The 22,928-nt window shown below is 39.2% G+C and overlaps 1 protein-coding gene across 2 annotated transcripts in view; it reads left to right on the top strand.

The window, feature by feature from the left end:
* Positions 1-22,928, top strand: part of SMAP1 (small ArfGAP 1) — a 97,742-nt gene that overhangs the window by 61,416 nt on the left and 13,398 nt on the right. For both annotated transcript variants that reach the window (XM_086461482.1, XM_086461481.1), the window contains 2 exons: positions 9,878-9,962; positions 20,929-21,056. In XM_086461482.1, coding sequence (XP_086317608.1) covers positions 9,878-9,962; positions 20,929-21,056 — 213 coding nt within the window. The remainder of the gene's footprint in view (positions 1-9,877; positions 9,963-20,928; positions 21,057-22,928) is intronic.

The raw sequence follows: 22,928 nt of genomic DNA, 5'->3' as shown, positions 1-22,928 counted from the left end.
GAAAATAGGAGCAGATAACTGGACTGGACAGCTGATGGATCAGATTTTTGACAGTGACTGATATCTTGCTTCAGAGTAGGAGAGATACTTGTAGTAGTAACTTTTGACTGCTCTAACTGGAGAGTTTTTCTACTTCAGAGCTATTAGTCATGTGGCTTACGTCTTGCACCATGTATGCTACCCTTTCTGATGCTCTCAGGTTTTGTAAATGAGAGTAAGGTCAATGTTAATCCTAAATCCTGGTGTTGAAACCTGCTACATTATTTACATGAATATCTTGTAGTAGTGATTCAGGAAAAGTTCCACTTGTTTTTAAAGTATTTTGGGGAGTTTTCATTTCTATTGCGTGTCTTATAGAGCTGTTAAACCCTTAAAGTTTGTACATATGAAGACAATTGGTGTAAGGTTACAGAAGCAGAAAATGGAAGCATGAATTATCTAACATTATTCTTTTTTCCCCGAAGTCACTCATTTGCAATCAAAAATAACCAGAATATTTTCACTGATTGCTGGCACTTTTGAACCAGGCCTTACCAAAGAAGTTTGTTTCACCATTGTTAATTCCAGTGCAAAATGCCCTCAGCTGCCTCTGTCAGAGGAGGGTAATCTGGTGAACAGGGATGAACAGAAGAGTAAATGCAGAGTTTAGACTGACCATAGTCTCTGGAATGTGTGGTCATATTAAAAATGTTGTGAAAGGATTGCAGTGTCCTTAATCATTTCAGAACTTGGATTATTTTCCTATTTTGCTACAATAGTAATTAAAAAAGAGAACGGGGTTAACTGCAGAGCCATGTAGTTGCTGCAAGATCTGAATGTTCTTATATTTTTCTCCTTCAAAGTCTTAACACTTGTCAGAAGACCTCGCATATGTTGCCTGTTTTACCAACCAAGCAAGCTGGTGTAAAGCTTTCCACTTCTTTCTTGTCTTCCCCTACCCCATCTTCTATACCCAGCAGCCAGACATGCGTATAGGCACAGTGCTGAGGGTTGGAAAAGGACAAGCTGTTGTTTCGCAGAAAGGGTGCATCGGTTACACCAGCAACAGACCTCGTAGTATCCTGTTATGTATGTGAACTTAAAAGGTGTGTGACTGTCAGTCATGGCGGTACTGACCCTCCTTTTTTTCTTGCCCATGAGATAACCATATCCCTTTTAGACAATGGCCTATGTGCTGTACTGTAATCTCTGCACAGAGGAAGGAGGATTGACTTGGCAATGCTTTCGTTATTTTTCTTTTCTCTGAGGCAGAATGAATTACTCATTTAATGGTTATCTCCAAAAATAGCTGGCTGAACAAAATCTGATGAAATGCCTGAGACACTGGACTTCTTACAGTATGTGACTTATGCTTCAGGTGTTACTCATTGTTCTTCACAATCCCATCTCCTGCACACTTGTCTAAGTCTCTGCGAGAATATGTAGCTGCCCATTCCAGGGGGTGGGAGTTTACGTTTGGATGAGTTTACTGCAAAACTGTAATGCTCAGATTAGGGCCTCAGGGCTTCGAGGCTTGTGTACGCTAAGCTTCAATGGAAAAACAGAATTTGGGAATTCACTGTGGTTTGTAGGGTGAGTTCCATATTATAGGTCGATTCACTTGACTAATGTGCTCCTTGTATCTGCTTGGCAAAGTCTATAGAATGCTAGAGAAAGGGAAGAGAACATGGTTATAAAGAAAACTGACGAACAGTGGTGGAGCGTTGCTGGCTGTATGTGTGTATGTATGTGTGTGTGCTTGTACAGTCCTTGAATTTATTAACCGAGGTGCTTAGGGGTTGGCTTGCTTTAATTAGCAAAACAAGAAATATGGTTGTGCAAAACTAAAACAATAAAGTTATCAAAAGTATTACGTCAGTATGGCATGTGTTGATGGGGTGAAGTTCAGAGGGCACAGCATTATGCGGTATTGAATATCCCTTCAGTCAGCTCAGGTCAGCTGTCCCAGCCGTGTCTCCTCCCAAGTTCTTACTCGTCCTCAGCCTACTTGCTGCGGAGGCAGAGTGTGGAAAAAGAAAAAGCTTTGATGCTATGCAAGCACTACTGAGCAATAGCCAGAACACTGGGTTGTTATCTACAGTGGTTTAGCCACAAATCCAAACCATAGCACCATACCAGCTGCTATGAAGAAAGTCAACTCCATCCCAGCCAGACCCATACAAAACTAATTAGCTTGCAAAACATGTGGTATAAAGTAGATACCAATTCTTTTGTCCTTGTCAAAGAAATGTCCTTATTTACTAGATAATTTGCTTTAGAGTAACATACAAGAGAAAGAAACAAGTCTGTAAAATGAACTCTAGAACTTAATGTGTGAATAGAGTAATTAACCATTACTTGCTGATTTATTTGGTTTCATTTAACTCAAGAAAAGTGTTTCACATAAATTAGATTGAACTCGAGTGGTGTTACTAGTGGTATATTGAGAGCAATACATTGTGAGTTCAATAAAAGGTAATATTGGTTTGAATAAAACTGAGCTTTGCTTTTTAAATTGAGACTTAGTAGGGACAAATAATAATTTTTTTTTCTGGCCTAAAAGAGTGTTCTTACCCTTTTTTTCAAATGCAACCTCACAATACTTTTATTGTTGCACGGAATGAGTAAAGAATAAAGGGGGGCTGGGGAGCACAGCAATGCAGCATTAAATGCAGGTTGCTGAATTAAAAGATACTCTTTCATGATGGAATGGAAAACTTTCTCATTTTATGTAAATTGAGAAGATTTCTACAATTATATTCTTTTCATCTTTAAGGATGTAGTCAGGATTTGAGCGAAATAAAACTCAAAACTTGGATACAAATTTTTGTAACTTTTCCACCAAAACTTGGTGGACTGGAAATTACTTTAAAATCTTAGAGATTAAATGGTAGAAAAATGAACAAGATTGATTAAATCATAGACGGTATCTCTGTGAATTACAAGCAGACTCACTGGTGCAGCTTCCCCTAATGAAGGCATCGACTCAATGTGAGTCTAAGAAACTTACATTACATAAAAATATTAAAGCAGGTTTATGCACTTTCTTGCTTAAAATTGTAACAAATTACAGGTGGCTTGATCTGCACAGTTGTCTGCTTTAGGGTTTTGTTTGTGAAATTCTCTTAGAACAAAACACTAAATTTGACCAAGGTGCAATGTGGAGGTATATGCAGATTGCCAGCATATGTACTTCTATCCACTAATTTCAAGCCAGTGAAGGAATAGCATTTGTATTAGTCTTCTATGTATCACACATAGTCTTTTCAGAAGAATAAAAAATGGAAGTTCTGATCAGATAATAGGAGAAAAAGCTACTCTTGACCTTAGTCCATTCTTTCTTGACTCCTGTTAAGTGTTCAGTTTCCCATACTATAAGCATGGCATGTCTCCCAGAGGCTCCTCATAGCAACTATTGCCTCTCCTGCAGTAGTACTTGATTATTTTTCCCAGATGCCTTTTATTAAGTATGGAGTATTAATATTGCATAATATTCTGCAGAAGATACTTGCGCTTAATTGCTGGAGCAATCTAAAGAGCTGCTACTAAAATGGTCTCTGAGAGAGAGCTTCAGGAAGAGGCTATGGTAGATACAGGTGAGACAAAATCCATTAGGAGGATTAAGGAGGAATGATTACTCATAGGGGAAAGGGCTCATTGCTACAAAACCAATCTGGAGCAGTATTTCTATGCATTAGGCATCGCACCAGCCAAGATGGATGAGCCCCTGAGAAATCACAGTATTCCAGAGAAGATTGCTTTAGCCCCTTCCACTGAGAAAATGAAGGTATTGCTAGGGTGCCAGAAAGCGTGAAAGGCCTTCAGCTTTGGCAAAAACGTCTGCCAAGAGAATAAAATAGCTGACAATTGCTGTGTGTTCTGTCACTTGAGAGGATCACAGAATTGTAAAATAGTTGAGGCTGGAAAGGACCTCTGGAGGTCAGCTGGTCAAACTCACTGCTCAAGCAGGGGTCGCCTAGAGCAAGTTGCCCAGGCCCATATCCAGACAGCCTTTGAATATCTCCAAGGGGGGAGACTCCACAACCTCCTTGGACAACCTCTCCAAGCACTCAGTCACCCTCACAGTGCAAAAGTGTTTCCTGATGTTCAGACAGGACCTCCTGTGTTTCAGTTTGTGCCCATTGCTTATGGTCCCAGCACTGGGCACCACTGAAAAGAGCCTGGCTCCAGCTTCTGCACACCCTCCCTACCCATATCTATATACATTGATGCAACCCCCTAAGCCTTCTCTTCTATAGGGTGAACGGTACCAGATCTCAGCCCGTATGAGAGATGCTCCAGTCCCTCCATTATTTTTGCGACCCATCACTGGACTTGCTCCAGTATATCCAAGAGTCTCTTTGCTGCAGAACCCAGAACGGGACACAACACTCCAGGTATAACTTCACTCGTGCTGAGTAGGGGGAAAGGATCACCTCCCTTGACCTGCTGGTGATAAACAATCTTCCTGATGCAGCCCAGAGGGTGCCATTAGGCTTGGCCACAAGGGCAAATTATTGGTTCATGGTCAACTTGGTGTCCACCAGGACCTCCAGATCCTTTTTTTGCAAAGCAGCTTTCCAGCTGGTCGTTTCCCAGCCTGTACTGGTGCCTGGCGTTGCTCCTCCCCAGGTGCAGGACTTTACTTCCCCTTGCTGAACTGCATGACATTCCTCTCAGCCCATTTCTCCAACCTGCTGAGATCTCTCTGGATGGCAGCACAGCCTTCTGGCATATCAGACACTCCTCCCAGTTTTCTGTCACCTGCAAAGTTGCTGAGGGTACACTCTGCCCCATCATCCAGCTCATTAATGATGAACAGGACTGGACCCAGTGTGGACCCCTGGCGTAAACCACTAGTGACTGGCCTCCAGCTAGACTGATCACCACCCTCTGGATCTGGCTGTTCAGTCAGTTTTCGATCCAGCTCACCGTCTGCTCATCTAGCCCATGCTTCGTCAGCTTCTCTGTGAGGATCCTGTGGGAGACAGTGTCAAAAGCCTTACTGAAGTCAAGGCAGACAACATGCACTGCTCTCCCCTTGTCTACCAAGCCAGTCATGACATTGTAGAAAGTTATCGGGTTGGTCAAGCATGACTTCCTCTTTGTGAAGACATGCTGATTCCTCCCAATCACCTTCTTGTCCTTCATGTGCCTGGAAATGGTTTCCAGGATTAGTTGTTCCATGACCTTCCCAGGTATCAAGGTGAGTCTGAGTGGCCAGTAGTTAGTTCCCTGGATCTTCCTTCTTGCCTTTGAAGATAGGAGTGACAGAAAGATATACTTAAGTAAAAGGTTAAAAGGACAGCATTGGAAGAAATCCAAACAAATAAAGGATTAATGTATCCAAGTTACTTGTCATCTATGTGATTGCAAAAATTTATGATGCCCATACTGGATCTGAATAATGAGTGTGTCCCTACTCCTCTACTAAAGAGATGTGCTCTATAGGTGAAAATATATGTAAGAGGTTGCAAGGCTGATTCTTTATTTGCCTCCTTAGGTTGGCAGAAACATCTAATACCTGCTGAACAAGGGATAATTTAAATGGGTTATTGTGGCTCTTTTCAAGATGGGGCTCAGTTTTTCTTAAGGCAGAAAATTCTGAGTCATGCTGGATAATAAGCTGATCATGTGGAGGATGCAAAGGAATTGATTCCCTAGAAGCTTGTTCTGGCCTCAGTGTCTTTCAGTGATATTTGCAAATAAACTGTTTTAGTAATCTCAGAATAATTTAAGGCAGAGGACATTGCTTACTTTCCACAGATAGTCCAACGTGAGAACAACCTTGAAGAGTAACATAATGGCCATTAGTGACAACTGTGAAAAATGGAAATGTAAGGCCTGTGTATCAAAGATGTTTTGATGCTTTGCTGTTTGCGAGGACAGTGTTTCAGAAGAATGTACTAGTACCATAAAGATGATTTTGAATGAGAAGCTGTTAATATACGACCCAAAGTAAATATATCTAGGAATTGCTATAACCACGTACTTAATAAAACCATGTACGTTGCTAAGCCAACCTTGAATGTTGTGAAAAAAATAGTAGTCCCAGTAACCTTGAAGGCTCTACTTGAAAATAAATGCACAAAATTGTGTACCTGTTCCCTTCTACTTGGCTTTTTTATAGCAGATTTTTAATGCTATTTTTAGTTTATTTAATGCTGCTTAGTCTCCTATTTTTATGCAGCCTTTTTCCAAAGGACTCGACAAAGAATAGTTTATCTAGTACTGGTGTCAATACTTAAAAATAATTGCTGTGGGAGTCAAGCAGACTAGTAATAGAAACTGAGATGAATCTTAGTGCAGCAGAGTTCCCAAGCATTTGTCATGCTACATTGCACCTCTACAAAATGTGGTAATTTTTAGATAAAGCACAACACTAAATTAAATGTGGTTTAAGAAATGCCATTGCCTTGTTATGCAGGTTTTTTTCCCTGCTGCACACTTCTCTGCTTATTGTGTGCAATATTTAGCTTTAACATTTCAAACGACTGCTCTCTACATAAAACTTAGTTGTGTATGAGTCCTATGGAGTAAAACTACTACGAAGAAATTAAACATCACATTTCTCTTTAAGGTTTGGAATAAAATTAGCTCCAATGTGACTTCCATTTTTGTTCTTTTCTGAAAGTTTCAATGCCTTGTTTATGCCAAAATTATATAGACTGGACAGGACCTCTGGAGGTCCTCTGCTCCAGACCCAGAAATAAATATGGCGTAATCTCTACTACAGAATGCTTTAGCAAGGCGTTGCTTTTCATTATACCTTCTTCAAGTGTACCACAGTACAGTCAGGTAGCCCCAGATCCATGGGGCCAAAGAGAGAACAAGACTGGCTTAAGAAACAGCGTGGTAAGGGGTGGTTATTTAGGTATTCTTAAATTAAGAATAATTGTACGCATGCAAGTTTCTTGTTCTAACTCATCTCATTAATGCCAACCTTACTTAATTTCTGCCTAAGGGCAGGTGACTTTAGAGAAGTCCCTGTCTGTCTCTGAATCATGGCAGACTGTGAGCACCAAACAAGCATCTTCTGAATTTGCACAAAAGCCCTCAAATATGTCATGAAACATGTTAACCAGAAATAAAGGCATACCAAATTTTAAAATTGTGTGAAATCTCAGACAGGAGGATAGGAGATTCCAGCAACTAGTATTTGTTATGGGGAGAGAATGGGGGGAACAACAGAGTATTGCAGGTAAGATTAAGGGTAAGAGGAAGGGGGTTTTGTTCCAGATAGCTGCTAAATGTCACTTTATGTGACCACTGTTGTACAGATGAAGTGTAGGTAAATTGTTAGGTGATTAATAGCTTTTATTATTTTTTTCAGACTGAAGGTTAGTGTGTTGGTGAAAACTGTGTTGCTGTAAAGGAGCTGACTAGTGCTTTGAGGAGAAAATCACCATCAAGGAAACAAATGCAGTATTAATGTCTAGAAATATTTGCTGTACTAACAAGCTTGAAAATAATTTTGCAGTCTTTCTTAAAATAACTATGAAGTAACCTTAAAGCCTATTAGTTTATGTACTGGTAAAGGAGCAAAATGGGAAAGAAACTGCTGATCAAGAAATACATTAATGATACTGGAAAAGGGGGTCTTATGGGATAAAATTCATATTTTTATGCTTTGTATCTTTGCCTTTCTTATTTAGAGAGTGATGAAACAAATACACATTTAATAATTACTGAAAATGTTCACTTGACAAAGCAGAGGACCTAAGTACATTATTCCTACTATATTTTTAAATTTTTAGTTTCGGTTATGAGATTAATTTGCTACAGTAATAAGTACTGAATAAAACAGAGTGCTATTTGAACTCTATCTGTTCAGTTCTTACTCATGTATGCAAAAGTGGTTCGGTTCCTGTGAAAGCTCTGCTTTCTAAACCAACCCTGTCAAGCTTTAATTTATTGCAAACTTGTCCTTTAGGTAGTTATCATAAATCTAATCTGGAGTAATGAAAATTTGCACATTGAATGTAATTCTAACAGCTTTGCTTTTCAGTTTAAAGACTTTGATGTTATATATTCAGAATTGTTAAACTTTAAGCAAAAAAAGTCAGTTCCATGAAATCAAGCAACATGTCAGAAACACTTTTACAGCTTCTGTGGCCCGCGGTGTTCCTTACAGAGTTGGAGAAGGACCAAATGTGCAAATTTTTATGATAAATTCTGTTCCGATATACTCACTGTAAATTCTGATTGATGTTCATAATAATAATTTAAGTTTTATGGCTTATTTACTGAGGTACGGTCAGTTGCAGAAAACTTTGAGTGGTCACTTTTAAAAAATCCTTGATATCCAAAAATCTGCTTTCAGAAAACATACTTTTTTCTCATGCCAAATGTAAGGGGTTTTTTCTCTGCAATATTGAGTAGTATTTGGAATCAGTGTCCTAATCTTCAGATCCCATACTCGAAGATGAAACTTGTAATACAATATAGAATCAGGGAATTGATGAAATATTTTTCCAGCAGGCGGTTTCCCCAACAATTTTGCTCTTGAATAAGGTATGTGAAGTCAATGTAAGGATTTTTGGCAAAAAGAGGCAAGTGTTTCTTTGAGAGATTAGCAAGGATCAGTTTGAGTGTGAAGATACCTGTTCCTTGTAGCTGCAGAAATGGAGCTAATTGCAGCTCTTTCCTGGAGGTTTCCAGTGGGGCTGTGCTCACGTAAGAGGAGTGTCAGTAGTATGATAGGCTTCTGTTCGCTTGGGCCATCTTTAAATACTCTTGAGTTTCCTCACTGCTCTTTACAACACCAAGCTTGTTACTTTTTATCCCCATGAGAGAAAAGTAAGGGATTACCTAAATGAGGAAACCTTTGTACGAACGTGTTGAACTATAAAGTTCTCCTCCTACTACATAATAAGATTTAGTGACTTCAGCAACCGCAGACGCCTCAGTGACTCTGTCAAAGCCACATTATGAGGGTGATAAAGGTGGGAGTGAGGCAGGTTCTGTTGGTGTCAGCCCAGTGCCCAGCCTGACAGTGCTCTTCTGCTGTTATTTGGTAATCTGTTCTAGTTAAAGGCTGTACTCATTGATCAACCAATCTAATTCATGGTTTTGTGATAAGTGCAGAGTAAATGCATATTAAATGCATGCAAGAGAATGCATTTGTCATGTCACTTCTATAAACCAGTTTGTATTAATTTTAAAAATTGATGTTTTGATGGATTGGGTGATCAGCCTGATGCTGGTATGAGAAGACCTATAAATGAATTAATGAAGTAATTTTCATCATCAAATTTCATGTCAATACCATCTTACTTTTTGAAGTCTCTAGGCAAGAAAAGACTACGAGTTCCCTTTTCAAAAGCAGAAGAATGCTCCTATTTGCCTTCAGGTTTACAAAGGAAAAGATCATGAACACAGATTGTGTCTGTTGCTGCTTAGCATCTATAAAGACTGTATGTTCTGTGGATGCTCTTTTCAGGAAGGCTAAATAATGTCATTAGTCTGCTTCTAATTTTTGAATTTAAGCTTTTAAAAACGTGAAGATTTTTCTCTTTAGTGCTGCAGAACTGTGTAGTTTGGATGCTGAAATTGGTTGATAAATCAAATTATAGATGGCTTTTTGCCTAGTGCATGATGTGCAGTGGTTCAGTTTAAGATTTCAGCTCATTTTTAACCTATCCTGGAACTTAGGTTTATTTAAAAATTGATTATGCAGCAGTGAAGGTATATGGATAATTTTTTACGGTCATGTGCCGTGTCCCTTATGACCGTAACTGCAACTTATTTTGTTACAAATCAAATTCATTATGAGGAGCAAATACAGAAAAGGGCTTTTACTTCTGATACTGGAGCAGCATCTTTAATGAGAATTTTTACAGCACTTGTATCTTTTTCAGAAAGTTTATTTGTGTTTGTTTTTTTTTTTCCTTTAAAGCCACAGAAGAAAGAAGATCAGCAATCAGAAACTAAAGCAAGTCCAAAAAAGTCATCAGAACCCACTATTGACCTTTTAGGACTTGGTAAGCAATACATAATTACCTGGTTTTAAATCAAACACAGATACATTGTTTTATATTTTAATAGACATACTTTTATTTTCTCTGTGTTTAATGATAGTTAGATGAATTTGAAAACCATAAGATTGAGTCTATGAATTTGAAACTATAAAGGAAAATGCCGTAGGGATCTGAGTATGTCAATACTTGTGTTTTGCTAAGAAGCATAATGAGCTCCTGTGGGAAGGGGAAGTTATCAAAGTGATCTTCAAAGGGCTTGTGGATTGTGGTATTTCGATGTTTATGATACAAGTGTAATTTTTAATGAAAATGCTGAGGTCATCTGAATTGTATAACTAAAATGCCTTATATCATAAAATTCCTGTGTTAGTTAAAAGAACAGTAAAGTGTCTGACTGCAGCTGACTAGTATCTTTTGAAACTTAATGCGTCAGGCGTTTCAGTGTTGTGTACTGACTGTGACCGTCGTTCATTTTTATCTAATGCATCTTTTTGTTTTCTGACTGGCAGGTTAACTGTGTATTTGTCTTGTAAATAAACTGTTTTGGACCCAAATAATTTAATTTACACTGTTTGGCTATACTGTTGTGGTGTTAGGCTTTTTGTCTGCTTGTTGAAGGGCCGTATTCATAGAATCTGTCTTTCATTTATCTAGTGTTACTGTAAGTGTGTTTTTTCTGTTTGGTAGAATCTTAAAATGGAACTGGAAGAATGAAATATTACAGTAACTATTTTTATTTCCTTTTGTGGTTCAGTGTTAGGAACTGTTTGAAGAGTTGTGAGTGGATACTAAAAGTATTCAATTTATATCGATATAATGGTTATTCTTAAATTTCTACATTATTTTTACATTATATTGGGGGAGGCTGATAAGTCTTTTTAATGTGATTATTCTAAAAACTTGACGCTGTAGAAAAATGTTTTGTTGTCTTTTAATTTTTGGTTTTAGGGTATGAATAGTGTTGCAACAAAACAATAAACATCATCTCTGTTTTAGAATTCACACTCTCATTCAAAATGCATGTTATTTTCCCTCTGGATATAAAGTAGCTGTAAAATACTATTTTTGTACCAGTTATCTGTGGTCCATATCTCATTCCAAGTAATCTGCTACCGTAGGCAAGCAAATCTTAACTAACGGAGTAGAAGTTGTATTATGGATGTAGAATGAACCTATTAAAAAAAAAAAAAAGTTAATTTAGACTTGATGCAAAGCTGATTCTCCTTTATTTTTCTTTAGCAGACCAACAACCTAATTAAGAACTAAAATTTAATCAATATGTTGTTTTGAGATTGCTAAGCTTCTGTATCCTTTTAGTCATGATTTGAAAAGAATCTTGGTAACACTGTTTTATGATATGATAATGAACTCAGATTACATAGGCTAACTTGAGATGTAATATGCAATAGAAAGAGTATTATAATTGGCGTTCAACAGCTGTGCTTCTTCAGTGAGATACACAAAGGGCAAAGTTTATAATTTGTATGTTAAAACCCCATAATTTTAGAGGAGGGCGTGTTTAAAGATGTTTTAAATAACAGATTGAAAGGCAGTGTGATAAGCTAGTAGCACTTGGAATCCACTGAGCTGCAAATGAGATATGTGTTAATGAGAGCAGACCTGCATATTTCACTTGGAGAGTTGTCTCTTAATTAATGCCTGTAGTAGACTACTTCAGCCAGTATTAAAAGAAAGATCGTTTCAACCCAAATATGTCGTAGAACCATAGAATAGCCCAGGTTGGAAGGGACCTCGAAAGACCACCTGGTCCAACCTGGGGGAAGGAGAGCCTAGATGAGATTGTCTGGCATTCTGTCCTATTACATCTTGAGAACTTCCAGTGATGGGGACTGTACCACATCCCTGGGGAGGCTGTGCCAGTAATTGATCTCACTGTAAAAAATTTCTTTCTTGTGTCGAGATGAAACCTCTCGTGGTGCAACCTGTACCTGTTGCCCCTTGTCTTCTCCATGTGGCTGCTTGTGAAGACAGAGCCTCTGTCTGCGTCTTTCTTGAATTGTGGGAACCAGAACTGGGCACAGACTCCAGGTGCGGCCTGACAAGCGCTGGCTGAGTAGAGTGGGATGATCACGTCTGCATCTCAGCTGGTAGTGCTCCTGTGGATGCAGCCCAGAGTCCCGTTTGCCTTTGTTGCTGCAGCAGCACGCTGCTGATTAAAATGTTAGATATGTCATATCAAACAATATTAAAATGGATATGATTGCATAGCTCATTCTTCTTACTGAGTGGACATGTTCCTAATGAGGATTCATTTTCTTAAGGCTTAATTTCTGCAAATGAAGAACAGTAGTAGCTTTTATGAGGACAGATCAGAATTGCTTGTAAGAGCAGATTTAGGTGGTTTTAATGGATCACAATTCATGCTGTAATAATTTTGGCTTTCAAAACATCCCAGTTTCTTGCAAAGTATTTTCTTGAGTAAGCCTCAGTACTAGCTTTGGGTATGGGGTTAACCTTTAGGTCGTTGCTCCTTTTGTCTTAGTTGGGTTTGTAACAGTGACCTCATCAGAAGATAGACATCCTGTGAGATAGGGCTTACGCAGTGAAAATTGTAGCTAGGCAAGACAGTTTTCTGAAACCAAATTGTTTATTGTTTTTCATTACAAATTGAAAAATTCTCAAGATAATATGCCTAGGTAAATTTTATCTTTAAATCTTGTAATAGCAGAAGAGGCATAGTATCCTCAGTGACTGTGCTATCATGTTTGGGTTTCTTCTGAGCCTTTTTAAATAAATTCATGTGGTTTCCTCGACTCCCTGTTCAGGGGGTTTATTATTGAGATGCTGTTTGGATATTCACTTTTTGATGATCCAACAACATTCATGGCTTTTGGCCTTTTGATTCAGAGTAGATTTTAGGTTGATACTCCACAACAGAAAGGTGGGAAAATGGACATGTTCTAGCTAAATATTCTTATGTTCTCCACAAGCAATACCGCTAGTGTTCTCTCTGTGCAACCCCAAATTCCTTCTCTCTCTTCCCAAGGTGTTAGAAATCACAGCCTGTTTTGTGAGCTAAAACTGAAGCTGCTTTTTTAGTGATCTCTACAATTATTTGGATCTTGTCCACAATGAAAGTGTGCCCTGTTGAAAATGTGGGGACTTAAAATTGATGCTAAAATCAATAATATGGGATTTTACAACAATTCTTAATAGGAGAATTATAGGAAACGTTTTTCAGTTTGAAAGTCATGATGTGTAAACCATAGTTCTTCAGCACTGAAGTCATTGGCAGTGCTGTATTTTCATCTCTCTGATGTTAACCTTGCGCTCTGTGCTTCTTTTTGGGGTTTTGCCGTACAAGGTAGATGTCTCCACTTATGCCAGATTGATGTAAAATCATTTTTAAAAATACTTGTAAAAAATTGTATGATTGCTGTGTACGACAATGGGAATCTTTTGGAATATTACACGCGCAATTTTGGATCACTCTGTCAAAGTATGTCACTTAGAAATTATTTTGACATACAGAAAAAAAAGATAAAAATTAACATTTTAAAACCTTACAGAATTATCATAAAGAAGGAAAATTTACTGTGTTTAGATGTGCCATTGATAAAATAGACAGTTGCACATTCTGGAATAACAGTAAGTTACAACGAATGACCAGAAGAGAAGAGATTTATTATGTTATTGTTACTAACTGAATGTGACATGTGGGGCATTCAGCATTCATGTGGCACAGTTGGAGGTAAAGTACGATATCCTAACAGCTCCTTGTCTGCTTGTGTGTGGGAAATACTGAAGGAATTCTGTGGGGGAAATACTGAAGGAATTCTGTGGAGGTTTGAGAACTTAACCGTGGTATGAAATGTAGCTGAATGTTGCCTAACTGAGAAGCGTACTTTGGTCAGTCCTGTTTGGTAAGTACCAATGCAGTATTGTTGGTCCTAATTGGAAAGCTGCATTTAAGAAATAGTAAAGATACTTTTATAAGTACATAAATATCATATATACATATATAGATCATAGACTCATAGAATAGTTTTGGGCTGGAAGGGACCTTTAGAGGCCATCTAGTCTGGCCCCCTGCAGTGAGCAGGGACATCTTTGGCTGGATCAGGCTGCTCAGAGCCCCATCCAGCCTCACCTTGAATGTTTCCAGGGATGGGGCTTCTGCCACCTCTCTGGGCAGCCTGTGCCAGTGTTTCACCACCCTTATTGTGAAAAATTTCTTCCTTATATCCAGTCTAAATCTGCCCTCTTTTAGTTTAAAACCATTACCCCTTACCTTATCGCAGCAGGCCCTGCTAAAGAGTCCCTCCCCATCTTTCCTGTAGGCCCCCTTGAAGTACTGGAAGGCTGCAATAAAGTTTCCCCAGAGCCTTCTCTTCTTCAGGCTGAACAACCCCAACTCTCTCAGCCTGTCCTCATGGGGGAGGTGCTCCAGCCCCCTGATCATCTTCATGGACCTCCTCTGGACTTGCTCGAGCAGGTCCATGTCTGTCTTATGCTGGTGGCCCAGAGCTGGATGTAGTACTCCAGCAGGTTTCACCAGAGCAGAGTAGAGGGGGAGAATCACCTCCCTCAACCTGCTGGCCACACTTCTTTTGATGCAGCCCAGGATGTGATTGGCTTTCTGGGCTGCTTGCACACATTGCCAGCTCACATCCAGCTTGTCATCCACTAGTATCTCTAAGTCCTTCTGGGCAGAGTTGCTCTCAATGCCTTCATCCCCCAGCCTGTATTGATACTGGAGGTTGCCCTGACCCAGGTGCAGGACCTTGCACTTGGTCTTGTTGAACCTCATGAGGTTCACACAGGCCGAATTCTTGAGCTTGTAAACATGTTAACATTTATATAATGCTGCTGTGTTAAGATTGATGACACCAGGCTGGGTGGAAGTGTCGATCTGCTTGAGGGTAAGGAAGCTCTACAGAGGGATCTGGATAGGCTGGATCGCTGGGCCAAGGCCAGTTCCAGGAGTTTCAATAAGGCCAAGTGCTGGGTCCTGCACTTTGACACAACAACCCCCTGCAGTGCTACAGGCTTGGGGAGGAGTGGCTGGAGAGCTGCCAGGCAGAGAGGGACCTGAGGGTGTTGATTGACAGCTGGCTGAACATGAGCCAGCAGTGTGCCCAGGTGGCCAAGAAGGCCAACAGCATCCTGGCCTGCATCAGAAATGGTGTGGCCAGCAGGAGTAGGGAGGTGATCGTGCCCCTGTACTCGGCACTGGTGAGGCTGCGCCTCGAGTACTGTGCCCCTCTCTACAAGAAGGACACTGAGGTGCTGCAGAGGGTACAGAGGCGGGCTGCCAAGCTAGTGAAGGATTTCTCGTATGAGGAATGGCTGATGGATCTGGGGCTGTTTAATCTGAAAGGAAGTTATAGTGAGGTGGGGGTTGGTCTGTTCTCCCTAGTAACAAGCGATAGAACGAGGGGAAATGGCCTTAAGCTGCACCAGGGGAGGTTCAGGCTGGATATTAGGAAGAATTTCTTTACTGAAAGGGTTGTCAGGCATTGGAACAGCCTGCCCAGGGAGGTGGTGGAGTCACCATCCCTGGACGTGTTTAAGAGATGGGCAGATGTACTTAGCGACATGGTTTAGTGGTGTTGGTAGAGCTAGGACAGAGGTTGGACTCGATCTTGAAGGTCTCTTCCAACTGAAACTGTTCTATGATTCTATGAAGATTACACTTCGGTAAGCAATGTATCTAACCAAAATGAAACCATTTACAACCACTCGAGGCAGACAGCATTGTTAGCTTTCTGGCTTTCCACATTTTATTTTAAGAAGTATTATATAGAAATGGCCTCCCTATGAATGCTTTTTCGCTTCTGCCAAGCTTCTAGCAGTAAGTAAAATTTTACTAATGCAGTAAATAATTCCACAGTCCTTGCTGTCCTTTTGAAGCTCTTCTGCTGGTCATTCTCACTGTTGGTGCAGATAAGTAAACCAAGGATTAATGGTGTATATGAAAGCTTTCATAACAAAAGGCAGCACTGAATTGAAAATTGTCATGTCAGGCATTAATAAAATATCTACAGAAAAGCACTGTAAAGGTAAACTTCACTGGCGCCTTCACTTACTGAATATATCCTGGTAAATAGCTTTTGTTTCTGCTGTCAGATTTAAACAAGACTTCCTAATCTGAAATCAGAAGCAGCATCTACTGTTGGACAGTATGGCAGACAGCAGTTGGATATTGTCTGTCATATTGTCATGAATTGTAAGAAGAGAAATTTTGGGACCACAGCTAGGAGCAACAATGAAAAGGAACATATATTGACTTTCCATGTTACCTTCTCTGACTGAGCATGGAAGCTCTGCCTTGCCTATGCTCTCGTTGCAATGGGTTCTGACACATCTAATACTTCATTCCTAACTACGGATGCATTCAGCAGAAAAGTGAGGGAAGTACTGTTGATTAAAAGTTAGTTGTTTCCAAGTAATTCTGTGATGGTTGAAGCTATGAATTTCTCAAAATATTCAGACAGGCCTATATAACTTAATCTGATTTTTACCCGTTCCCTGGAAGACTACAGCTGTGTTTCCTTCTGTCAAATACATGCCACCTCTTCTAATCAGTTTTTAACGGTAGGCAGCACAAGCTGAATGAAAAATAACATACTTAGAATAATTTAGAACTTAAAATTCCACTGGGTTATCTTTCTTACACTACAGAAATATTTTTAAATGAGGAGGGAAAGGAGGAAGTGCTTCCTAATCCATGACCTGATGCACTGAAGTTGAGAATATCCATACTCTGTATATAAGAAGTATGAACAATTAGTTGAAATACAAGTCTGTGTGTGCCTGCATGCATATATATATATATTTAAATGAAGATACTAATATTTCTAGAAGTAATAAACTGGAGTGAAAACACAGGTTTCTTCTGTATTCTGAAATGTAATCCTTTATGGAATTGTTTAGTTTCATGGGGGAAATGTTTTTGGAGTCACTTTTTAATAGATATAAATATTCCAACTATTTCATTTTTGAGAAATCAGAAGACAGGATCATCTGTTAATACTGTTCATACAGGCTTAAAACCATGTTGCAAACAGTAATTCAAAATGTCTTGTTTCTGCACTGATGCAGACAGGGAAATATTTATTTTTAGTGTAAAATTCAGTAATACATGAAAGGTATGTACATTACCAAATAACACCCTTACAGAAGTGATCTAGCAAAAACCTGGGTTTTCATATTAAATTATAAGCAGCATATTAAATACTTGAAAAATATTATGTTCTTGTGATTGTGTTCTCCAGTGAATGGTATAAATATGCAAAATGCTTGTTTTAGTAAATGATTTCATTTATATTTTCCGTCTTATATGTTAAACGTTTTTTACATTCAGGGAAACTGAACCAGTTTGGAATATGATGAGAGATATCTTTTAAATACATGTGCCTTACTGAGAAAATGAGAACATTAAATTATTAATTCCAGACAATCCTTTTGCATGAAAATTATGCACAGTTCACTCCTAAATTTATCTGAAACAGTGAACCTTTGGGGAGATGTTTTTGGAACTGCTTGTCTGCAGAACGACCTCAAAAGAAGCTTGGTTACTTAACTTGCCAGTATATTTATTTACACACATCTTAAAGCACTGGTGGGGATGGAACGGTGGAGCGGATTGTACATATGGTCATTTTGCTGTCCGCTGACTTCCGTTTGTCAGAGCACAAATAGGGGAGGGGGGAGAGCGTTGCACTAGGATGCAAGTGGCTTTGTCGTAATCATAGGTGAGTTTGTAACTTCACTTTTCCAAAGCGTGGGAATGGCAGTCCTCCCAGCAAAGCCATATCACGACCTGGTAATAAAATTGGCTGAGGCGGCTACTTCACCCCTATGGTCATGGTTCAAGCCGCTCGCTGTTTACTCAGCACAAAAGTATTCCCCTGGAGTTGTTGGGTCGGTCTTCGTTCATGCAGACAGCACAGTTACCCTCACGAGCTTTGCACAGGTTTGGACAATAAATATACTTGCTAAGGTTCGTTTTCCTGTGAATTCCACTCTGTCCGTCTAATGTCCTTCTCATATCCCTGTCTTCAAGGTATTTTGGTCCTTCTTATTGGGTCTGATTGACATTGCTAGCATGCACAATTTGATCTCAATTTCCTATTGACATGAAGTGGATCTTAGAATTAGCAAATACCAAGCTATTAATGTTCATGTTTGATACTAAATCAGAGTATAAAATAACTCGTGTAGCTGAAGTAGTCACAAAAGCAAGCATATAGCTCCCAAAGAATTGCAAACCAACGCCTTTCTGCTTGGTTGTTTCATAACTCCCTGTATGAAAAAAGTACAGTAAGTGCTTAAAAAATATGCTGGGGATTTTACATATACTGAAGTCTGTTCAAAGTTGTGGTTTCTCTAGCAGCTGCAGCTGTGCCACTTTTCCTAGACATACTAAAGCGCAGAGGTTAGCATCTCTACAGTAAGACTGAGTTTAGACATTGTTGGATTTTGACATTCATGACTCCTGTGTCAAGTTTTTAAATAATCAGCAGTGTCAGTCTTTATAATAAATAAATACTTTCATGCAAGGCAGCTGAAGGGGGGACCACCTTCCGTTGGAGCTGGAAGGCAGACAGCAATGAGAAGGCATCACTGAGCGGGGATCTTCTGAACAGATTGTTTCAGAGTGCAGTGCCTTCTCGTATGAGTTAACAGCCAAAAATCTTGTCAGTCTGCTGTGATAGTTTCCTTAGTCAAGTGATTTCCAGGCTGGTGAAGTGACTGGTGCTTCTTAATGTTTCTGCTGTTTTGTTCCAACTTGTCAATGTTGTGGGCTACCGGGAGGGGTAGTCTCCAACTACAGGGAGTTTGCATGTAGCAGAACAAAGTAATGAAAAATTATAATATTTGATGTGCAGGGAAACGAATCTTGCTATAGTCTGCCAGTTATTTGTGTTCTTAAATAAAAAAGTAGAGGAGAGCAAAGCGTCACCTTCTTTCTAAATTATAAATTTACTCTTTTGTTCTATTACACCTTTTTTCTTAGAAAAATAAAATACCAGTTCTTCTCTAATTATTCTTTAGCAGATGGGAAAGAATGTTACAATTATGCAAGAGGTGGCATCGTATTCTTTTAAATAAGTGTTGGAAGCTTCCTATTATTTGGTTTTAATTAAAAACTGCATCTCGACTGTGCTCTTTACTAATCAGACCACTTCTCTATCCACATTAGAGTTCTAGAAACTTCAAAGTGCTGAAAGCTCACATCTGCCTTCAGCCTCACATGTTTCTCTAGGGTAGTAAGATATGTTCCATGTGTTATTGCTAAACTGTTAATGCTGATACTCCAGTGATTGACCTCTGCTCTTGAAATGGATCTTTTCACTCAGGTAGATAGTTGTCATGGTGTGGGGCACTGGAAAATAACTTCTTTCGCTTTAGTAAAAGGAGGAAGCGACCATTTTTCTGAAATACATAGCAACTCTTTTTAATATCCTTGATGCTTTTTGAAGTTTAAAGGTGGTGATCTGTATTCTGTTTGAAATTTGAAATATATTGCTATGTTAGTTTGTAAATGTGTGTCTGAAGTTTCTGGTTGAGATATTTGAAGTTAGCTACCTATGTGTAATTGTGTGTCTTTAAAAACAAGCAAACAAAACAACCCAAATCCTTTAATTAGGATACTAGGTAAGTTAAAATTTGCTTTGCCGAAACTTACTCTGAATAATGAGCACAGTGGATACAACACATGCAGCTAGAAGGAAGTTTGTTCTTTAAACGTGCTAGAGCAGCAAGTACAAATCGGTTTATGTTGTTAGTAGTAGTTTTTTTAGTGTCCTGTAATCTAGGGATTTTAGAATACTGATCCTCCCATGATATATCAACAGCCATGCCAGTTGTCATGGTGGTGTTTTGTTTAGAGAGAAAGTTTTGACTTAATTCAGCTAGTTGCTCTGCCAAAGAAGTATGACTTCTGCAGTGAGTAGTGGATACTTTGAGACTTCACTTCTTATTTTGCCCAAGAAAGCTATCTTAAATTGCTGTTAATGGTCATCATGGTGTTCAGCAGAATCTAGACTCACCTTTGTATTTGTTGAGCTCTATGTAATGGCAACCCACTAATGATATACTTAGGAATAAAATTTATTTGCCAGTTCTTTCCACTTGTTCTCAGACAGCTTAAAATCAAATGAGAAGAGGTTGCTTTATTCCTTAAAAACATTTTGTGGTATTTTTGTTCCTATGTCTTTTGAAGTGTTTTCTTGCAATTCTCCTTAAAGCTAATCCTTTGGCCTTTCTTTTGTCATGCACAAACCCACTGTCACCTAGATCACTACATGTATTCATGTGTTAAAGTGGTTAAAGTGTTAAAGCACCAAGGCTGTAGAAGGTTAACTGTACAGAGCAAGAGCCATAGGTTCTTACCGATAATTGGCCCAGTGCGCCTGGCAGGGATGTTCATGTGGAGCTATAGAATAAAGTCAGTGCAAAGTACTCTTGAAAAAGGGGGAAGGATGGACCTTTTTCCTAATGCAAAGTTTAGTTATGTACCCTTGAGTAAATTCGCGTATCAAGAAGAACTTTATGGATTTTAAATACAAATTTTAATTCAAGAACACAGATCAGTGTATTTTGTCTGATACCTGGCTACCAAGTGTGGGCCTTCTCAGTAAGACACTTCTCACTAAAAATGTTGGTGTGCTTGAAAAAGACACTTGAAAAAAGTGTAATGTGTACTGATAAGTTGGCGTGGCTCTCCGTGGGGAAGTCTCTAAGTGTTTTGTTTTGTTGTGAGTTGTTGGTTTTGGGTTTGTTTTTTTTTTTCTGAAGCACACTAGTATACCATCTTTTTGGGGAAGGAAGTCCTTACAGAATCTGAAGAATATCACAGTCTGAAAAATATCTTCTCTTGGAAATTGAATATATCTTTAATGGGGGCAGGGTAGGAGAGAATGAGCAGCTTTAATTATTCTCATGCTGTTACAAATATTAACAATTTTCACTTTAAATGTGATTCTGTTATCTTTTTAAGATGGTCCAGCTGAAGCATCTGTTACAAATGGAGGCACTGCTGCTGTGACAGCACTGAATGATGACCTGGATATCTTCGGTCCAATGATCTCTAATCCTTTACCAGCAGCTGCTATACCTCCTGCTCAGGTAAAATTTATTTAGTTATATGTGCACGTAAATATGTGCATGCACGTGCGTATTTTCCTTCAGGGAATTGCTCGTTCACCCAGAAGAAATGCGTACTTCTCAACACTCATGGCTGGAAAATCTTTAGCTGTAATGGCTGTATTTTTCTCACCTCTTCAAGCTTCCATACTGCTTGCATATAGCATTAGGAGATAGTGTGGTCTTCCCTTCTGATTCCCCCTGGTTATCCAGCTAAATTGGATTCTGTCACACCTTGGTGGTGATAGTCATGTTTTCTTTTAATTTATATTCTTTTGTCTTGTTCTTTTTTTTTAATAGGTATTGCTGAATATATTTTTACTTTATGTTCTCGGGTTATTGGGCTTTAAGTCCTACTTTTTAAGACCTCTTACTGCTTTGAGATGCTGATAATTAGGAAAGGCTACAGCAGATGCTTCTGTCTTAGAGCTGCTAAAAATTTGGGGTCTCAAGCTTCATACTCAAAATCAAGAATGGATGTCAAGAAAAACTAATATTGCTACCTGGGCTGATCTGTCTTTTGTCTCATCTTGGAACTTGTATGCCTTTCTTTCCCGAAGGAGGGGTAGCATAACCCCTGCACCTGGCCTGCTCCCCCTCTGATAGCTACGATAGTTTGGAAGCAACCCCACTGCCATGCCTGTTGTAGCCAAGAAAGGCAGCTTTGGGACACATAAAGACACTGCTTAAAGCTGCAGCTCTCTTAAAGTAGCCGTTAGCCTCAAAGAACAAGGTGTTGGTGATGGAAGTGGCTGGTGCAGATCAGAACGCACATGTGCAGGCTTCCTTACCCAGACTGGCTTCTGAGAGGGAGGCTTTGGAGGAGCACTCAGCTAACCTCCCATCTGAGGGGCCCTTTTAAGGTAATTTAGAAGCTTATTTTTGCAGAAGGCTTTCTGTCTCACTCAGCAGAACTGAAAAGAACCATACATATTCTTGAATTTATGGTTTGAGACCTGTGATCTGTACTTGTTTCTCTTTATCCAGTAGTTTTCATAATATATGAAATGGAAGGGATGATGGAAAGGAATTCTGATTGAACTGGCATATCGTGATTAACTTTCCAATTGTTCTCTTGATCATTGTGGTCACCTCAAAGCATATCCGTGTTGTTCAGCAGATTTGATTGTAATTTTTATTCTTTATCCCTTACTCTCCCTTCCCCTACTTGTTGCGGAGGGCTGACTTTGTGCAACATGCTAGGTAGCGTTTTAGAGGCTGAAACCACATTTCTTTTTAAACATAAAACTATCGATAGAGCAAGCTTCCAACCATGACTTAAGCCACCCGTAAATAGTGAGGGAAATGAGCTGTATACATGCGTTTAGGTTTGGATGTGTTAGCTAAAATTGCAAAGGAAAGTATTGGTATAGATTTTCTTGTCTCTTATGGAAGTCTCTGTTCAAAGGATGAGGAAGAACAGTGTCTGAGTGCTTGTTGTCTGCTATTCTACCACCTTACATCAAAATTGATCTAGATGAACTTAGCTGTAGAGCTAGATGTGAAAAGCAGTAGCCCATTTCCAGCTTCACTGAGGTTTTTTTATGTATCCAATTTGGGTGTAGATTGAATAAATTCAAATCTAGAATCATGAAGTTTCCACTTGGCTCCAGAATAAATGGGCCAATGGTAGTAACGCACGTAATGGATAGGGTTGGAGTCTGGTTTTCCCCATTTCCTGCCTTTCTGAAGCTGGATGTGACTTCTTCTGTATGTACTTACTGTCTGCTCAGGAGAAAAGAGCAGCCTGAGAAACAAAAGAAAAGCCTTCTCTTGTTTCTATCCATGAACAAGCGACATGACCTGCTGGTTAAACGGGTGATTTAGCTGTAGAATGCAGGAAATCCAAAAGAA

The sequence above is a fragment of the Leptosomus discolor genome, chromosome 2 (assembly GCF_034619465.1).
Source record: "Leptosomus discolor isolate bLepDis1 chromosome 2, bLepDis1.hap2, whole genome shotgun sequence".
NCBI lineage: Eukaryota > Metazoa > Chordata > Aves > Leptosomiformes > Leptosomidae > Leptosomus > Leptosomus discolor.
Note: the sequence above shows the minus strand (reverse complement) of the source record. Positions and strands in the feature narration are given on the sequence as shown.